Source organism: Amborella trichopoda, chromosome 10 (assembly GCF_054954075.1).
Source record: "Amborella trichopoda isolate Santa Cruz 75 chromosome 10, AtrichopodaSantaCruz75HAP2 v2.0, whole genome shotgun sequence".
Classification (NCBI taxonomy): Eukaryota; Viridiplantae; Streptophyta; class Magnoliopsida; order Amborellales; family Amborellaceae; genus Amborella; species Amborella trichopoda.
In genome coordinates, this window is record NC_142345.1 from 324,877 (window position 1) to 338,271 (window position 13,395).

Sequence of the window (13,395 nt, forward strand, 5' to 3'; positions counted from 1 at the left end):
ATGCCCGTGACGGGATGAAACACTAATCAATTTCGCCTATATATATATATATATATATATATGAAAGATGCTACTATGAGCTTACGGACTCATATCAAACAATGCACCCAATTGCTCAGATTGAATCTGAAGTTTAAATTTAAATTTTTTTCAATAAATCCAAATAACTTCAGATTTTAAGCGTATTTCAAGAGTCAAAAAATATGTTGGATTTCAAAAGAGAGAATGTGATTGGAGGCAAAATTGATATTAGACTTCTAAAGAGAGAACATAAGATGACACCATAATTGGGTTGGGTTTCTAAAGAGAATGTGATAGTGGAAACATGTTCAGTGTTTAGAGAGAGAACGTGAAGAGCAAATGAATAGAGTTTTTACAGAGAGAATATGAGAGAGAGGAGCATAATAATTAGGATTTTAGGAACGAAGTATGGGTAAAAATTGTGCAATATGAAAAAAAATGTTATTATGAATTTATTTTTGAAAGGGGCAAAATAGTCCATTTGCCCCTCTAGTAAAAAGGAGAGTCAAAGTCAAAAATAAGTTTTCAACAAGTCTAATGTCTTAAAAAATAGAATATAGTAAGGTTTTTTTCATAAAAAATCCATTTTATAACCAGACTACCGATATGTTTCATTATTTGCCAAAAGGGACAAGTTCTCCACCTGCTCCAATTAGTGTGGGATGTATGATTACCCAAAGGTTCTTAGTCTCACGCTCCGATATTAAACATGTACATGAAACTTAATCTTGATAGTAGGCTTTCGAATGTTGGATGTACTAATTTTAATTTTTCATGTCTTTACACATGCAATGCGTTCATAGCTGAGAAACTTAAAAGATTTTTAGGACAAAGTGGAGTAATAGCAGAAGAAAAACATAGGGCTGGCTACATGCTCCTCTTCTCCAAATCGGAGCCAACAAATCAATGGAGATCAAGTCAAATATGAGATCGTATTGTCAGGCACCCATGTATGCACGTGAAACATTCTTTTATGCAATGCATCTGGAATGAAATTAAGGTTACATGTAAACTTAAATGTCATTTGTCTTCCCAGAAGAACATCAGGGAAGCTTGATAGAACTTTCAGAAGTTGCATCCCAAAAAGGACAGGACATTTGCTTTTTTCTTTCTTATCCAAGATCAGTTTCTACCCATCATTTCAGTTTTGAAATGAGTTCCCAGGATGATTTTTCCAGCATAAAACTCAACCAGTTACCAAGCATCCCACTATTACAAAACTGCAAAGGTACATTATGATGATTCACAGATAAATACAAAATGCAGAAAGCATACAGCCTTTAAATCATCATCAAAAAAATCTGACCATCACATAAAGAACCAGGAAAACCGAATAAGCTCAATATACAATGTTAACAGGGGAATCATGCACACATGAGAGATGAGAGAGAGAGATAATGGGGGGGGGGGGGTGGGCTCAATTACACAGAAAACGCCAAATAAGATGATGTACCTTCACACTGGGATGCAAAATGATGAGCTGAGGGTTGGAGGCAACACACAAATCAGGTGTGGACCTGCAGGATTGCAGCTTATGTTGGTGACATCCACGTCAGGCAGCCCAAGTTGAGGGGGACGCACATAACCAGCCACCAAGGGCACACATATGACTGAAATAACTATCCGGGAACCTACAATGGATTGAAACAGAGTGACTTCAAGATGTAAACATTATATTTTAAGAATTTTCACAGAGAATGCATTTTTTACAACTACACCCAATTGTGTAGTAGTAGTTAGTAGTAGTAGTAAAATACAGAAAAATATATATTTTTCAGAAGTTACAAGCAAGGATGATTGTCCATCCATATATCATGCATTCATCAGCTTGCATAAGGTTAGAAGTGCATGAAAATTATGGATAAGCATAGAAAACATTTCCAAACATTTCATCCAAAATTCTATTATGCCCTTGGTGGAAATCAAACACCACTATTTTGACATCCCCGATTTATTCTTCAAATTTGAATCTGAAGTTCAACCAGAGCTACTGAATTTTGGTCAATTTCCTTAAGATACTAAAAGTGTTCCTTTTTAATACAAACATCAAGGGAACCAAGCCAAATTTTTGGGTTTGAAACATGGTTAAAATCAATTCCAAAACTAGAAGTTTCTCAACCTTTTTCACCAAAGCAGTAATTAATGGGTAATCATTGAGCTTAGAATAAGTAGGAAATTTATAAGAACTCCATGCCATGCAAATTTTATAAATCAAGTTAAATAATATTCATCTCATGTGAATGAGCAACTAACATTTCTATGCCTAATCACATCCAAACGGTTGAGGAGATATTTTTTATGGGCCCACTTAGAGAGCACATGGAGCATTTAGATTACCAATTAACCAACGGTTCTTCATCTATGACTTATTAATTAGGTATTAGGCAATTCATTGAAGGACCAATTATTGTGACTTTAAACTATGCATGTAGTTTAAATGAAGATGAATGCAGAGATAGCATTATTTCAAATTTCGAAGAACACATAATCAAATACACTATCCAAGAGGCAAGAACCTTGTTCCAAAGACAGTGAAACATGCCCACGTTTCCTTCCCGCGATCATCCAATTCTCTGGATTTGCATCAACTTCATACAACACTTCACCCTGCCACATAAAGATCAACAGAAGAAAACAGTGAGCATGTGAGCTTATCATCCTATGAAAACACACTAAACATACTATGACAACCAAAAGATCTCTGATCAAAACTTCATAGTGAAAGTACCAAGTCGTTCATAGAAGTCGACATATATTTGGGACTTCTCCAATCAATAGGGACAATCTACATTTCACCGACCATTAAACATTGGAGATAGAGGAAGCCTAAGGCCGCGGGGTGTCCTTTACATTTACTCCCATCAGGCCCTTAAAATTGACAGGGTATTTCTGTCTTTTCACCAGAATAACTCTGATTTTCTCAAACTGATGAAAGAAAATAGGAACAGTAACACCTCCAAAGATTTTAAGTTATACAATTATACCCGTTTTTTTGTTGTAAAATTTAAATTTATGGAAGAAGCAAAGGGATTACACAATCTTGTAGAGAGTAAACAACCTTTTTTTACTGATAGATCAATGGTTTTCAATAATTAAAACTAAATACATCTGACTCTTTGCATTAGTGACATTTCTTAATTTTGAAAAGAAAAAAAGGCAATTTCGTTAAAAGTTGTAATAGTGAATTACACCAAGGACATTGTATTGTGACAAACCTCCAAGCCAAAATAAATTCTTCCATGTACTTACATCATGGATTGAAGGTGCTTCTCCTTCGATGTCCTTCAGTCTCTCAACTCTCCATCGCATACTGACCAGTTTGCCCACTCTCAGACCATCTGATGGCAAGGGAAGGAAACCCACAGCTAAAGAAGGTTCAAGCACTGGCCTTTGCAAGACAATTGCACTCTTAAATAGCAATTCCCTAGATCCAGTACTTGCATCTTGTCCATCATGAACCATAGGGGAATGAGCTCCAAGAGCTCGATCTCCAGATATTCTGTATCGAATGTTCAAGATACTGTGTGATTTTAATAGCTCAGACTCATCTGCAACAACATAACAATCACTGAATCCTGATAGAAAAACTATAGAGATGGATGGTATCTAAAGCAACTCGCAAACAAAAAAAAGAGCAACATAACTGTTCATATGCCTAATGTTGGTTCTGCATTGGTTGGAGTATTGGAAAATGTAAAAGAAGGTTGTAAGTATCTATCTCATGTGTTTTTTATACTCTCAGAATCCACTTTTTGAAATTCCACATGCTCTCCATGCGGTAACAAATGCTAGACACTCATGGATAGGTATTTAGTTGTTAGCAATAAAGCAACAGGTTTTGGTCACACGATTTGGAGTTTCAAATCACAGACCAATAATATCCTTAATAGTATCTTCTCATTGTGTCAATAAGTCTTCTATTTCACGTTTAAGTTAAGGTTTCATATTTCATATAGGGGTCTCATATTTCATATAGGATACAGTGTGTTCTAATCTGAAATTCTGATTTCTAATAATTCTTCTCTGATTCGTTTCTTCCCTTCACTTTATTATAGGGAAATTCATCAAATTAGCCATAATTATTAGAGGGAAATTCATCAAATTACCCATAAGAGATTAACAATTTAACACTTCACATATATCTTTGATTTAATTGCAAAATACCCATAAAAAAGACATGGTTTTAAGTTGGAATAGTAGCAACTAGGTAAAATGTTGAATAGTTCATCGCTTATGGGTATTTTGACAGGCTACCCTTTATTATATTATTGAATCGAATATAATATTTCATGTTATACAAATGCCCTATGAGTAATATTATGTCATACGGCTAACATGAATGTGAAATATCACTATGCAATAAAAGAAACACTAATACAATAGATACTTTTTAGGAAAACTTATTTCTACTAATATTTATTTATAATTAAAGTATAATCAATTAAAATCCATGCCAAACATACACATACAAACACAGACAAAAAAAAAATTGGTTGTTTCATTTAATATAGTTAGGAATAGGGCATGGCCTTGAATGGTTTGTTCCTGATTGAGAACAACAAAACGTCCCAATTTTGATTACTACTGCTGAACTACTTGAAAAAACAAATATTATTTATACGATTGTTTCATTATTTATTGATTATTTACTAATAGAATTGTTATTTCATCAATAGAATATTCATATCTCATATATTACAATAGAACAAAATTATAAGAAAATAGAGATTATATAAGAGCCAATTTCTTCAAAAAAAAAAGAAATAATCTATACATGTGTGTATGTGTGTGCGTGCGTGCGCGTGTGTGTCATAGAATAAGAATATAAGACAATAGATATTCATATAAGTCGATTTATTCAAAAAACAAGAATATGTGTGTGTCACGTGTGTGTATGCTGCCCCAATTCTGATTGATGATTCAATTGGACAAGATTTATGTTAGGATGACAAAATTCGGCATCTCCCTCGGTACTGGAAAATGGAGGGGACAGGAACAGCAATCCCCAAAGTACTCCTCCAGGTGATGGTGCCTAAAACATAATGGTTTCCTCAAGAAGTGGAATGCAATAAATTTTACCCAACTATATTGAATTTTTCTTTTCAGAAAACCAACATCTGTTTGTGACAAAGTGTGATTCCTACGATTGATTGCATCAACATAGCTGGATCTAACTTATATTCTAACAGTACATATATTCAGTTGATATATTAGACTCTTTCCTTGCATTTCTATCACTCTTAAAAATGATTACTGTAGTACCTGACAAAAGAAATACTCAACATAAAATGACAGAGAGAAGAAGGGAAAAAAATAATTGAAGAGATATTCCTTGTCAACAATTTCACGAAAATTAAGTAGCTAACATATGACAATTTTCTAGGAACCGCTTGGATGTTTAACTATACCTATTGCTTAAGCAAAAGTAAAGTTGCGAGATTCTTTACCCCCATTGGTTGTGCTCCCAAGGCGGATGCAGAACATGATTCCTGCCCTAGAAGATGGACAAATTGAGAGAGGAAAGAAGCCAGGAGTTGGTCGGCCATCATCCTTCCCAACATGAACAAAACCTCCTTGGAGATCCATCCAGGCATCGCAGATGGTCAGTGTAGCCTTCACTTGGGAATGCAGGACCACCTAGATTTATAACATGGCAGCCAATATCTTCACAAATGCAAATGGCAAATCAAATTTTTGGGAAAATTTTACATAGGCCCCTCAAAAACTATTTGATCTCATAACAATCCCTCCCTTATTTTGCCTATCGCACGCCATTAATTTTTATAATTATGCATCATCCCACCCCTCCTCACATCTCTCCTCTTCCTTCTTTAATTTTAACTCACTAACCTCACTAACTGCCCCAAAAAATTATTTTCAACTCAATAATTCACCTTCCTCATCTTTTCCTTTTTCGAGGAAGAGAAGAGAGGATTGGGAAAAATTTACACATTCTGTTTGGGGGATAGGGGGTAAAGATAACAAAGGATGGGGAGCAAAGTGAGGAGGGGATGATACATAACTTTAGAAATCATTGTCACACAATAGGAATAATGAGAGAGGAGTTATATTGAAATTGTTTTGTTTTTTTTCTTTTAGGGGTTTCAAACGCAAGGGCTGTAAACCCTGAAAATTCAAAGTGAGGAGGGGATGATACATAACTTTAGAAATCATTGTCACACAATAGGAATAATGAGAGAGGAGTTATATTGAAATTGTTTTGTTTTTTTTCTTTTAGGGGTTTCAAACGCAAGGGCTGTAAACCCTGAAAATTCAAAAATTCAAATCCTAATATCAACGATAAACCATGAACTTGTGAGAGCATGTTCCTAATACGTAAAAGCCTAAGGCTCTAAGAGAAGGCATACCAAGCATATGATAATGAGAAAACAATACTAGGTTATGATGAATCTAATAATTCTAATAATGAGAAAACAATACAAGGTTACAATGAATGCAATAATACTCTGAAAGATGTGGCAAAGTTTTACATTGGCTTGACCTACAAAACACAACCCTCCTCCTTTATCGGGGATTGAGACCAGCATGACCGCCTTGGGACTGGCCGTGGCAGAGTTAATGAACACAATAATACTACTACGAATAAAATAAGGAATACCAAAAGGATAAAAAAGATGGAAATTTTAAGATACAATACCTGCAGCAATAAAGTACCATCTTTGCACTTGTCTGATACGCGTGTGCTTACATATAAAGGATAAGTAAAATGTACAGCAACAGTCCTGATCATCAACATCAGTAGAGTTAAAGATTTCCACAAGAGCTTCATACAGACATTAAACCCAAGTGCTTTCACATTAAGATCTCCATTATCATCTTTATCTTGTGCACATCTGAAATGCTTATAAACAGAAAACATTTTTCTTGTTTGCATCTGAAAAACTGCTTATCAATGGAAAAAAGTTGCACCTAAATATGGACAATCAGAAGGATACCTTTCAAATGTCTGATTGTGGGAGACTCCAAATTCAAGTTTCAGGGCAATAGTCCTCATTCCATCAACAATATTTTGTCTTTGTGAAATGACTGATCACAAATCAAGATTTCCATTTAGATATGCATTGGTGACATGAAACAAAATGGAAAAAAACCCATCAAGTAACAGAGAGGAACTCATTACCTGCAGAAGTTCCCATAAGCAATCTATCATCAATAGCACGAACTGGTAACCACAGAACTGATGTCAAATTACTTGCCCAATCTGGCAATTTTAATTTACCATCTATGAGTGGTAACCGTTCGTATCCTCCACCACCAGTAGAAGAATTATCAGTTGAGATATTATTGGAGTTTCTTATCTGGCCGAAGCCCTCAAATGCCTCATTACAACTCTCCATCTCAATCATATGAGACTCCTCGATTTTTAAACCTGGTCCAGTATCTATGTGTAAGATTGCTCCTTTAAGAGAGTAATCAATAGGTCTTACAATCAAGCCAACCCATTGAGCTTCATTCATCAGCAACGCAGACGAAATGGCCGCTGAGAGATCAACTAGAGGCCTTGGCTTGGACACCTGAATATGATTCAGATGATTGGATCGGGTCCATAAGAAAACACAGTACTACAAGGGTAAGTAAAACACAAACCAATGGATTATGGAAAATCATTGTCCACAAGGTTCATCACTTTGAATGCAATGATGGACAGTAATAAACAGATTGGGACCCACCAGACCCCAATCTTGCTCCATCAGAGTCCATCAAATCATCTTATTGGACAGCACTCCTATTATAACACCTACTTGTTTAGTAAACTAATTACAAAGAAGGCATGGTGGAGGACTAAAAACCACAGGGGAAACATTACATATCACAGTCATCAGAGCTGCACATATCTATCATGTATCCTTGATATTGTATCTCGTCCAAGTATAGATAATGTCAGAGTTACTTACTTTCAGGACTGGTCTGATGGGTTTCTCAAAGCTCATAAAATCATCACTATCTGGAGGTCCACCTCTTGAGTAGCTGTGGGACCTGAATCTCAAATTTCCAATCTGTCCTGTTAGAACACCCAGGACATACGATCCTGGACGTTGAGGAGGCAGTGGCAAGGTGACATCATTCCTTCCCGGCTTTAATACGAGAGCACTGGAGCTCTTTATAACCTACAAATCAGAGCAAGAGGACATATATTTCATAGTTTCTTCTTATATCACTAGTCAGAAAAACTGAATAACAACCAAGCGTGATGCCCTTTATGGCTCTACTAACATATAAACCGACACAACAGAAAGCGCCTGATAGAAAGCATACCTTTACACCTTCATCTGCACTGAATGTAGCTATAAGAGTGAGAGTCAGCGATTCAAGAGAAATCTCGTCAGGAAAGCCGCTCCACACCGTTACCGATAGAGTTCCAGGGTCCCCATCACATAACTCCAGTGGTGGTCCAGGATTTCCAGAGAATGTTATTAATGATGACACATCTAAGGGCACTGGATGCTTCATTTCACTATGAGCAAGTCGGACAACTTCTGATTCGAATGCTTGACGTTCTTGGACAAGGAATAAGCCTTTGTCTAAAGACAACAATTTGACACAGGAAGCAAGATATCCAGCATGGTCGTTGAGTATCTTCTGACACTCTGCTAAATTAGGAAGGACTTCTGCTAATAAATTTTGCCATCCCTCTCCAGCATAAAGAGCACAAACTTTTTCATATGACTTTGCAGCGAGATCATAATTTCCATGCCTATAGCAGACTGCTGCGATCTCTCCATCAAGGACAACTCCATGGCGTTTCCACCATGAACGATTGTAATTCTCAGCAGCACCTTTTGTCAAATCCAGATACTTTAGCTGCAATGATCAAAATGAGATTAGACATAAGCTCCAATCAATACACACATTAGAAATAACAATTACAACAAATGCACTTAGTATATAGGAAACAAATGAAACATATATACAATTAAAAAAAAGATTTAAATGTACAATGTATTAAGATAATAAATAACAACAATGGATAGGCTACAGAATTTCGCAAGCAAATGGAGATTATAGTCACAGAAAACACCGCATGACATCACACTCATTTTGGGCTGCCAGGCTACAAATAGACCTATATTAGTTCATTATTTCGTTCCATTACCAATCCAGACAACAGGGGCAGAGTAACTTCATAATATTGTATATGACAAGATCAAAGTAAGAAGAAATTTCAACACACAGATAGATGACTGGCTGTTGTATATTTTTCTACCCTCTGCAGGTGCACCTCAAACTAGAAAGCGTTCTCAATACATTACTAATCATTCGGCAAGCTTAGTTAACTTCCCCCAATTGCCTTTTTCCTCAAAAAGATCTCTAAGGTTTGCTAACAGATAATTTCCCCAGGCTGATGGAGTTTAACTCAACTTTTAACAGGAAACTCGACAAATATTGCTCACTGTGGTGGTTACAGTGAATCCATGTTCTTAAATCATTCATGTAGACATCCACAGACTTATGACTGAATGCAGAAACATCAGTCTCATGAAACATATTTCCAAGGTTGAATAGTGTACAAAATCAAATAGACTGGGTCAAAAAGTCATAAAGCCTTTGGAAAGAAGACAAACAGTACAAGACAAAGTGCAAGAAGAAATATTATTCTCATCGGTACCAAAAAGGTTCCGTTTTTTTTTTTGGGTTCTAGACGCTAAGACCCACAAATAGATCGACATGTAAAATAATCACCTCAAAATCATGAACAGATGATAAGGCTTTCAGTAGATCAGGATCAGAAATTGTCGCATTTAATGCATGTTCTGCAGCAACATGAACTTCTGAAAGCTTCATTGGACGATCAACAGGTGAACGGATCAAACTAGAATTCTCGAAGTGTACAGGTCCTGAATTAGTTCGAGACATAGAGCTGACAGGGATTTTGTTTGGTGGAGGCGTCATTGGAGAACCATCAGCACCTGGGCTGCCCACATACTCAGTGTATAAGGACAAGAAAGAAATAGGAAAAATCAACAATATCCATAATACCTGTGCATAAATTACCCACACACAAAAAGGAAAAATAATTGCACATGAGTAACATGCAAACAACCAAATTGAACTTTATTTCGAAGACAATACTTTATTTAAACTACTTTCTCATTACCCATCCTTGGGAGTCAGGTTATGTTGACCATCGAATAGTTCAAAAATGTTTCCTGCAGAAAGAGAAGCCCTACGCCGGTTTGCCTCTCGAAGAAGTGAGGATGGCTCAAGAGGTAGAGGTTTTCTCTGAATACCAAAATGCTTGGCTTTGGGGCTTGATTGAAGCAGCTGAAAAGTTAAACACACAAATCCCAAAATATGTCACTAATATAGACATTAAAGTAGGACTAAATATCATATGAACATCATAGCATGCTAAAACTAGACATTTTTTCAAGCTGCATATTATAAATACTATATCCACAATGATGCACTGCTGCCACATGGGCCAAATACCACTCGGTCAACTTTTAAAAGCAAAAGCACAAGATAATTCTATATCCTCAAAAGCATTTGCAACACCTGATTAATATATGCTGTGAAAGTTCTTTTTTAAGTAATTATAAAGCATTTCATTCATTGTAATGAGTACATCTGCTTTCCATTTGCTTGGGTACATTACATCTGTGTGTTAATATCATATACATGAGGTACAGCCATCAGGGTATTAGGAGGTATAAGCCAATACAATTAGTACAAACTTTACTGGAGTGGGCTGCAGTATAATAGGATTCTCAACATATTCTTTAGAAGCCCCAACGTGTTGTAGCTAGACAAGAAATTATTCTTTACACGATTTCGGATGGCAATATCTGAAGAGAGAGAGAGAGAGAGTGTGTGTGCGTGTGAATTTCAACAGTTATGTCAGTTGTCCAAGGCAACTGATGTTCATGGGAGTTTTGGCTGTAGAGCGAACGACTTCTTGTAAAAGAGAAATATGATGGCTCAAAGCAGCATACCAGAAACTAGATATCATGGATTCTGAAAATATTTAATTTCACTTAAAAAACCAACCCCTCTATCAACCTTTGTGTTTCTGTGTTTCTAACAACGGTAACCGTGTCGGATTGTGACATGCATATCCAAGTCAAAGTTTTTATGACACAGCTCTACAGAAAAAAAAAAAAAACAACTTTCCTATACAATTCATCCCCCCAATCACCCCCATCTGGAAAGAGGGGTCAATTCCCAACCTGTGAACTGTAATCTGAGGATCAAGACCAGGCATCTCTTCATAATGCCAAGCAAAGACATCTCGATTGGCTCGTCCAGATCTCCCTTGTTAGGGCTTTCTCTATGGAAGTCGACCTTGTTATGGATATTTGTGGCTTTGTCAAGCTTATTTGCTCGATTTTCAGTAACATTTTGGTGAAGCAAATGGGTACAACCCCAATCTCTAAAGCCCCTTACCAAATGGCACTTGTGGAACTTAAGGAACTTTAACAGCAATTACAAGAATTATTGGATAAAGGTTTTATCAGACCTACTGTGTCACCTTGGTATTATATGTTAAAAAGAAAGATGGGTCCATGAGGCTTCTTCTTCATTCTTCAACTTAAGTTCAAAACCATTTCTTTCATTCTCTATTGATTCATTTCATTTTTTGAATTTTTGTAGTTCCATTTTATTTGTTAACCTGTTTATTTGAATATAAGCTCTCCATCTGATCAAATGAGAGGAGGTTTCCAATGCTTCAAAAGAGGGAGAAGATTTTGGTGAGCCGCTGAATATGCGCTAGCAAAAAGAGACATCAACAAAAGAGTCATCCCGTAACTTTTGCCTTTCAAATATTTTGGTGAGCCACCGAATAGGAGCTAGCAAAACGAGACCTCAACAAAAATATAAAAGAAAATATCATACATGCTATAGTACACCCAGAGTCACACTATGCTCACGCAAAATATTATTTCACAGACTCGAAGCACTCTCAAGAATCAGTGCTACCTACAAAAGTGGTCACCAGCCCGAGTATGAGAGAAACTGCTCATGGGAGGGTCACTAAATAGAGAGATGGAAAATTTAATGAGTTTGATAATTAGCTCATGAGGGGGAGGATATTTTGAAGTGAGGGAGGGCACTCTTCCACTTAACACATGTCAAGGTATGTGTCCTCCTTTTTATTTGTTAATTTCTCACTTTTATGACACATCACCTCATATTACTATCTTATAATGCCACATCACCTCGCCACTATGAAAAAGTAAGTAGCAAACTTTTCCTTTAATTATTGGAAAATTGTTTCATGCAGGCTGGACCGCATTTCTACGATATGCGGTCCCAAGTATAAAGCATCTATGTTAAAGATGGATGCAAACAGTTGGTCCATCTAAAAACAATTAAAAATAACGGTCCAAATGTTTTCCTCATAAAATCATTATTTTTATTTCTTGAAATTTATTTATTTATTTTATTCTTGACCTTGAGTTTCAGGAATGATTAGCTATTGCTAGCAATGTTTTAAAAAACGGTCTGCCCGGCGCCTAGGCGGCCTAAACCAAAATATCGCATGCTCAGACCCAGGCGGCCGTACATGCGTGGATGTACCTCGGCGCTCTGCTTCGCACTCAAGAAATTTAAATATGGGTGTGGTTGCATAAAGACGAGACTCTAAACAATCAAATTAGAGCCCTTAGGCCCGGCACCTAGGGTCGGCGCCAATTCAGATAGTAGATTTGCGCAATCAACGCAATCTTTCTCGGTTCTTCAAGTGGCAGTCCCAATGCCTCATGTGAGATGGAATCCGAACCCACAAACGGGGCAAAGGCCCGAATCTAGAACGAAGACCCGACTAAACTAGTTGGGTCTAAGCCACTCATTGTTAAAAAGCTTAAATTCGCCCTTCCCAAATTCGTGAGGAGTTTATTATGCGAGGGCACTTCTCAAGCTTTTGAAGGGGCATAAAATGCTGGAGAGCTTTTATATATTTTTTTTTGGGGGAGAAACAAGAATGACGATTAGAAACTGTTTTTTTTTTTTTGAAACTGACAATTAGAACCTTAAACTGTCATTTTTTTAGAATAATGACAACTACAATAAATGAGAGAATCTTGAACTCAAATTTGATAGTAGCATTCGAAAGAATCTAGGACAACTAGATTTTGAAGGTTTAACTAGAGACGGACTTTGGAAAATTCTTAAGACCATAAAGGTCAAGCAGCCACCTAGAGACAAAACTCAAGATTATCTCCACTTTTTTAATTTGACAACTACTGTAAAGAAAAATAAGGAAAGCACAAAGACCAACTATCCTTTGGGCCATGAATTAATAAATGTAGAAATCTCAAATCCTGCTTCCACAAATTATTAAAGTGCTTACATAACGAAAAAGTAAGGAAAGTTCAAACTAACTAAGAACAAGAGATGTCATAATAACCACTT

General features: G+C 36.5%; 1 protein-coding gene across 5 annotated transcripts in view; it reads right to left on the bottom strand.

Annotated features, from left to right (window-relative positions):
• Positions 1–974: 974 nt before the first annotated feature.
• The window catches only part of CLUB (TRAPP II complex TRAPPC10/CLUB), a 55,838-nt gene continuing 43,417 nt past the window's right edge, over positions 975–13,395 (bottom strand). For 2 of the 5 annotated variants that reach the window (XM_011622816.3, XM_020663463.2), the window contains 11 exons: positions 10,139–10,305; positions 9,724–9,955; positions 8,299–8,844; positions 7,938–8,150; positions 7,163–7,556; positions 6,978–7,068; positions 6,680–6,764; positions 5,469–5,658; positions 3,271–3,569; positions 2,538–2,628; positions 1,219–1,652 (listed from right to left, as the gene is read on the bottom strand). In XM_011622816.3, coding sequence (XP_011621118.1) covers positions 1,477–1,652; positions 2,538–2,628; positions 3,271–3,569; positions 5,469–5,658; positions 6,680–6,764; positions 6,978–7,068; positions 7,163–7,556; positions 7,938–8,150; positions 8,299–8,844; positions 9,724–9,955; positions 10,139–10,305 — 2,484 coding nt within the window. In that variant the 3' untranslated portion in view covers positions 1,219–1,476. Of the gene's footprint in view, positions 1,653–2,537; positions 2,629–3,270; positions 3,570–5,468; positions 5,659–6,679; positions 6,765–6,977; positions 7,069–7,162; positions 7,557–7,937; positions 8,151–8,298; positions 8,845–9,723; positions 9,956–10,138; positions 10,306–13,395 lie in introns of all 5 variants that reach the window. The other 3 variants (XM_088850262.1, XM_088850263.1, XM_088850261.1) reach the window with 2 other exon arrangements.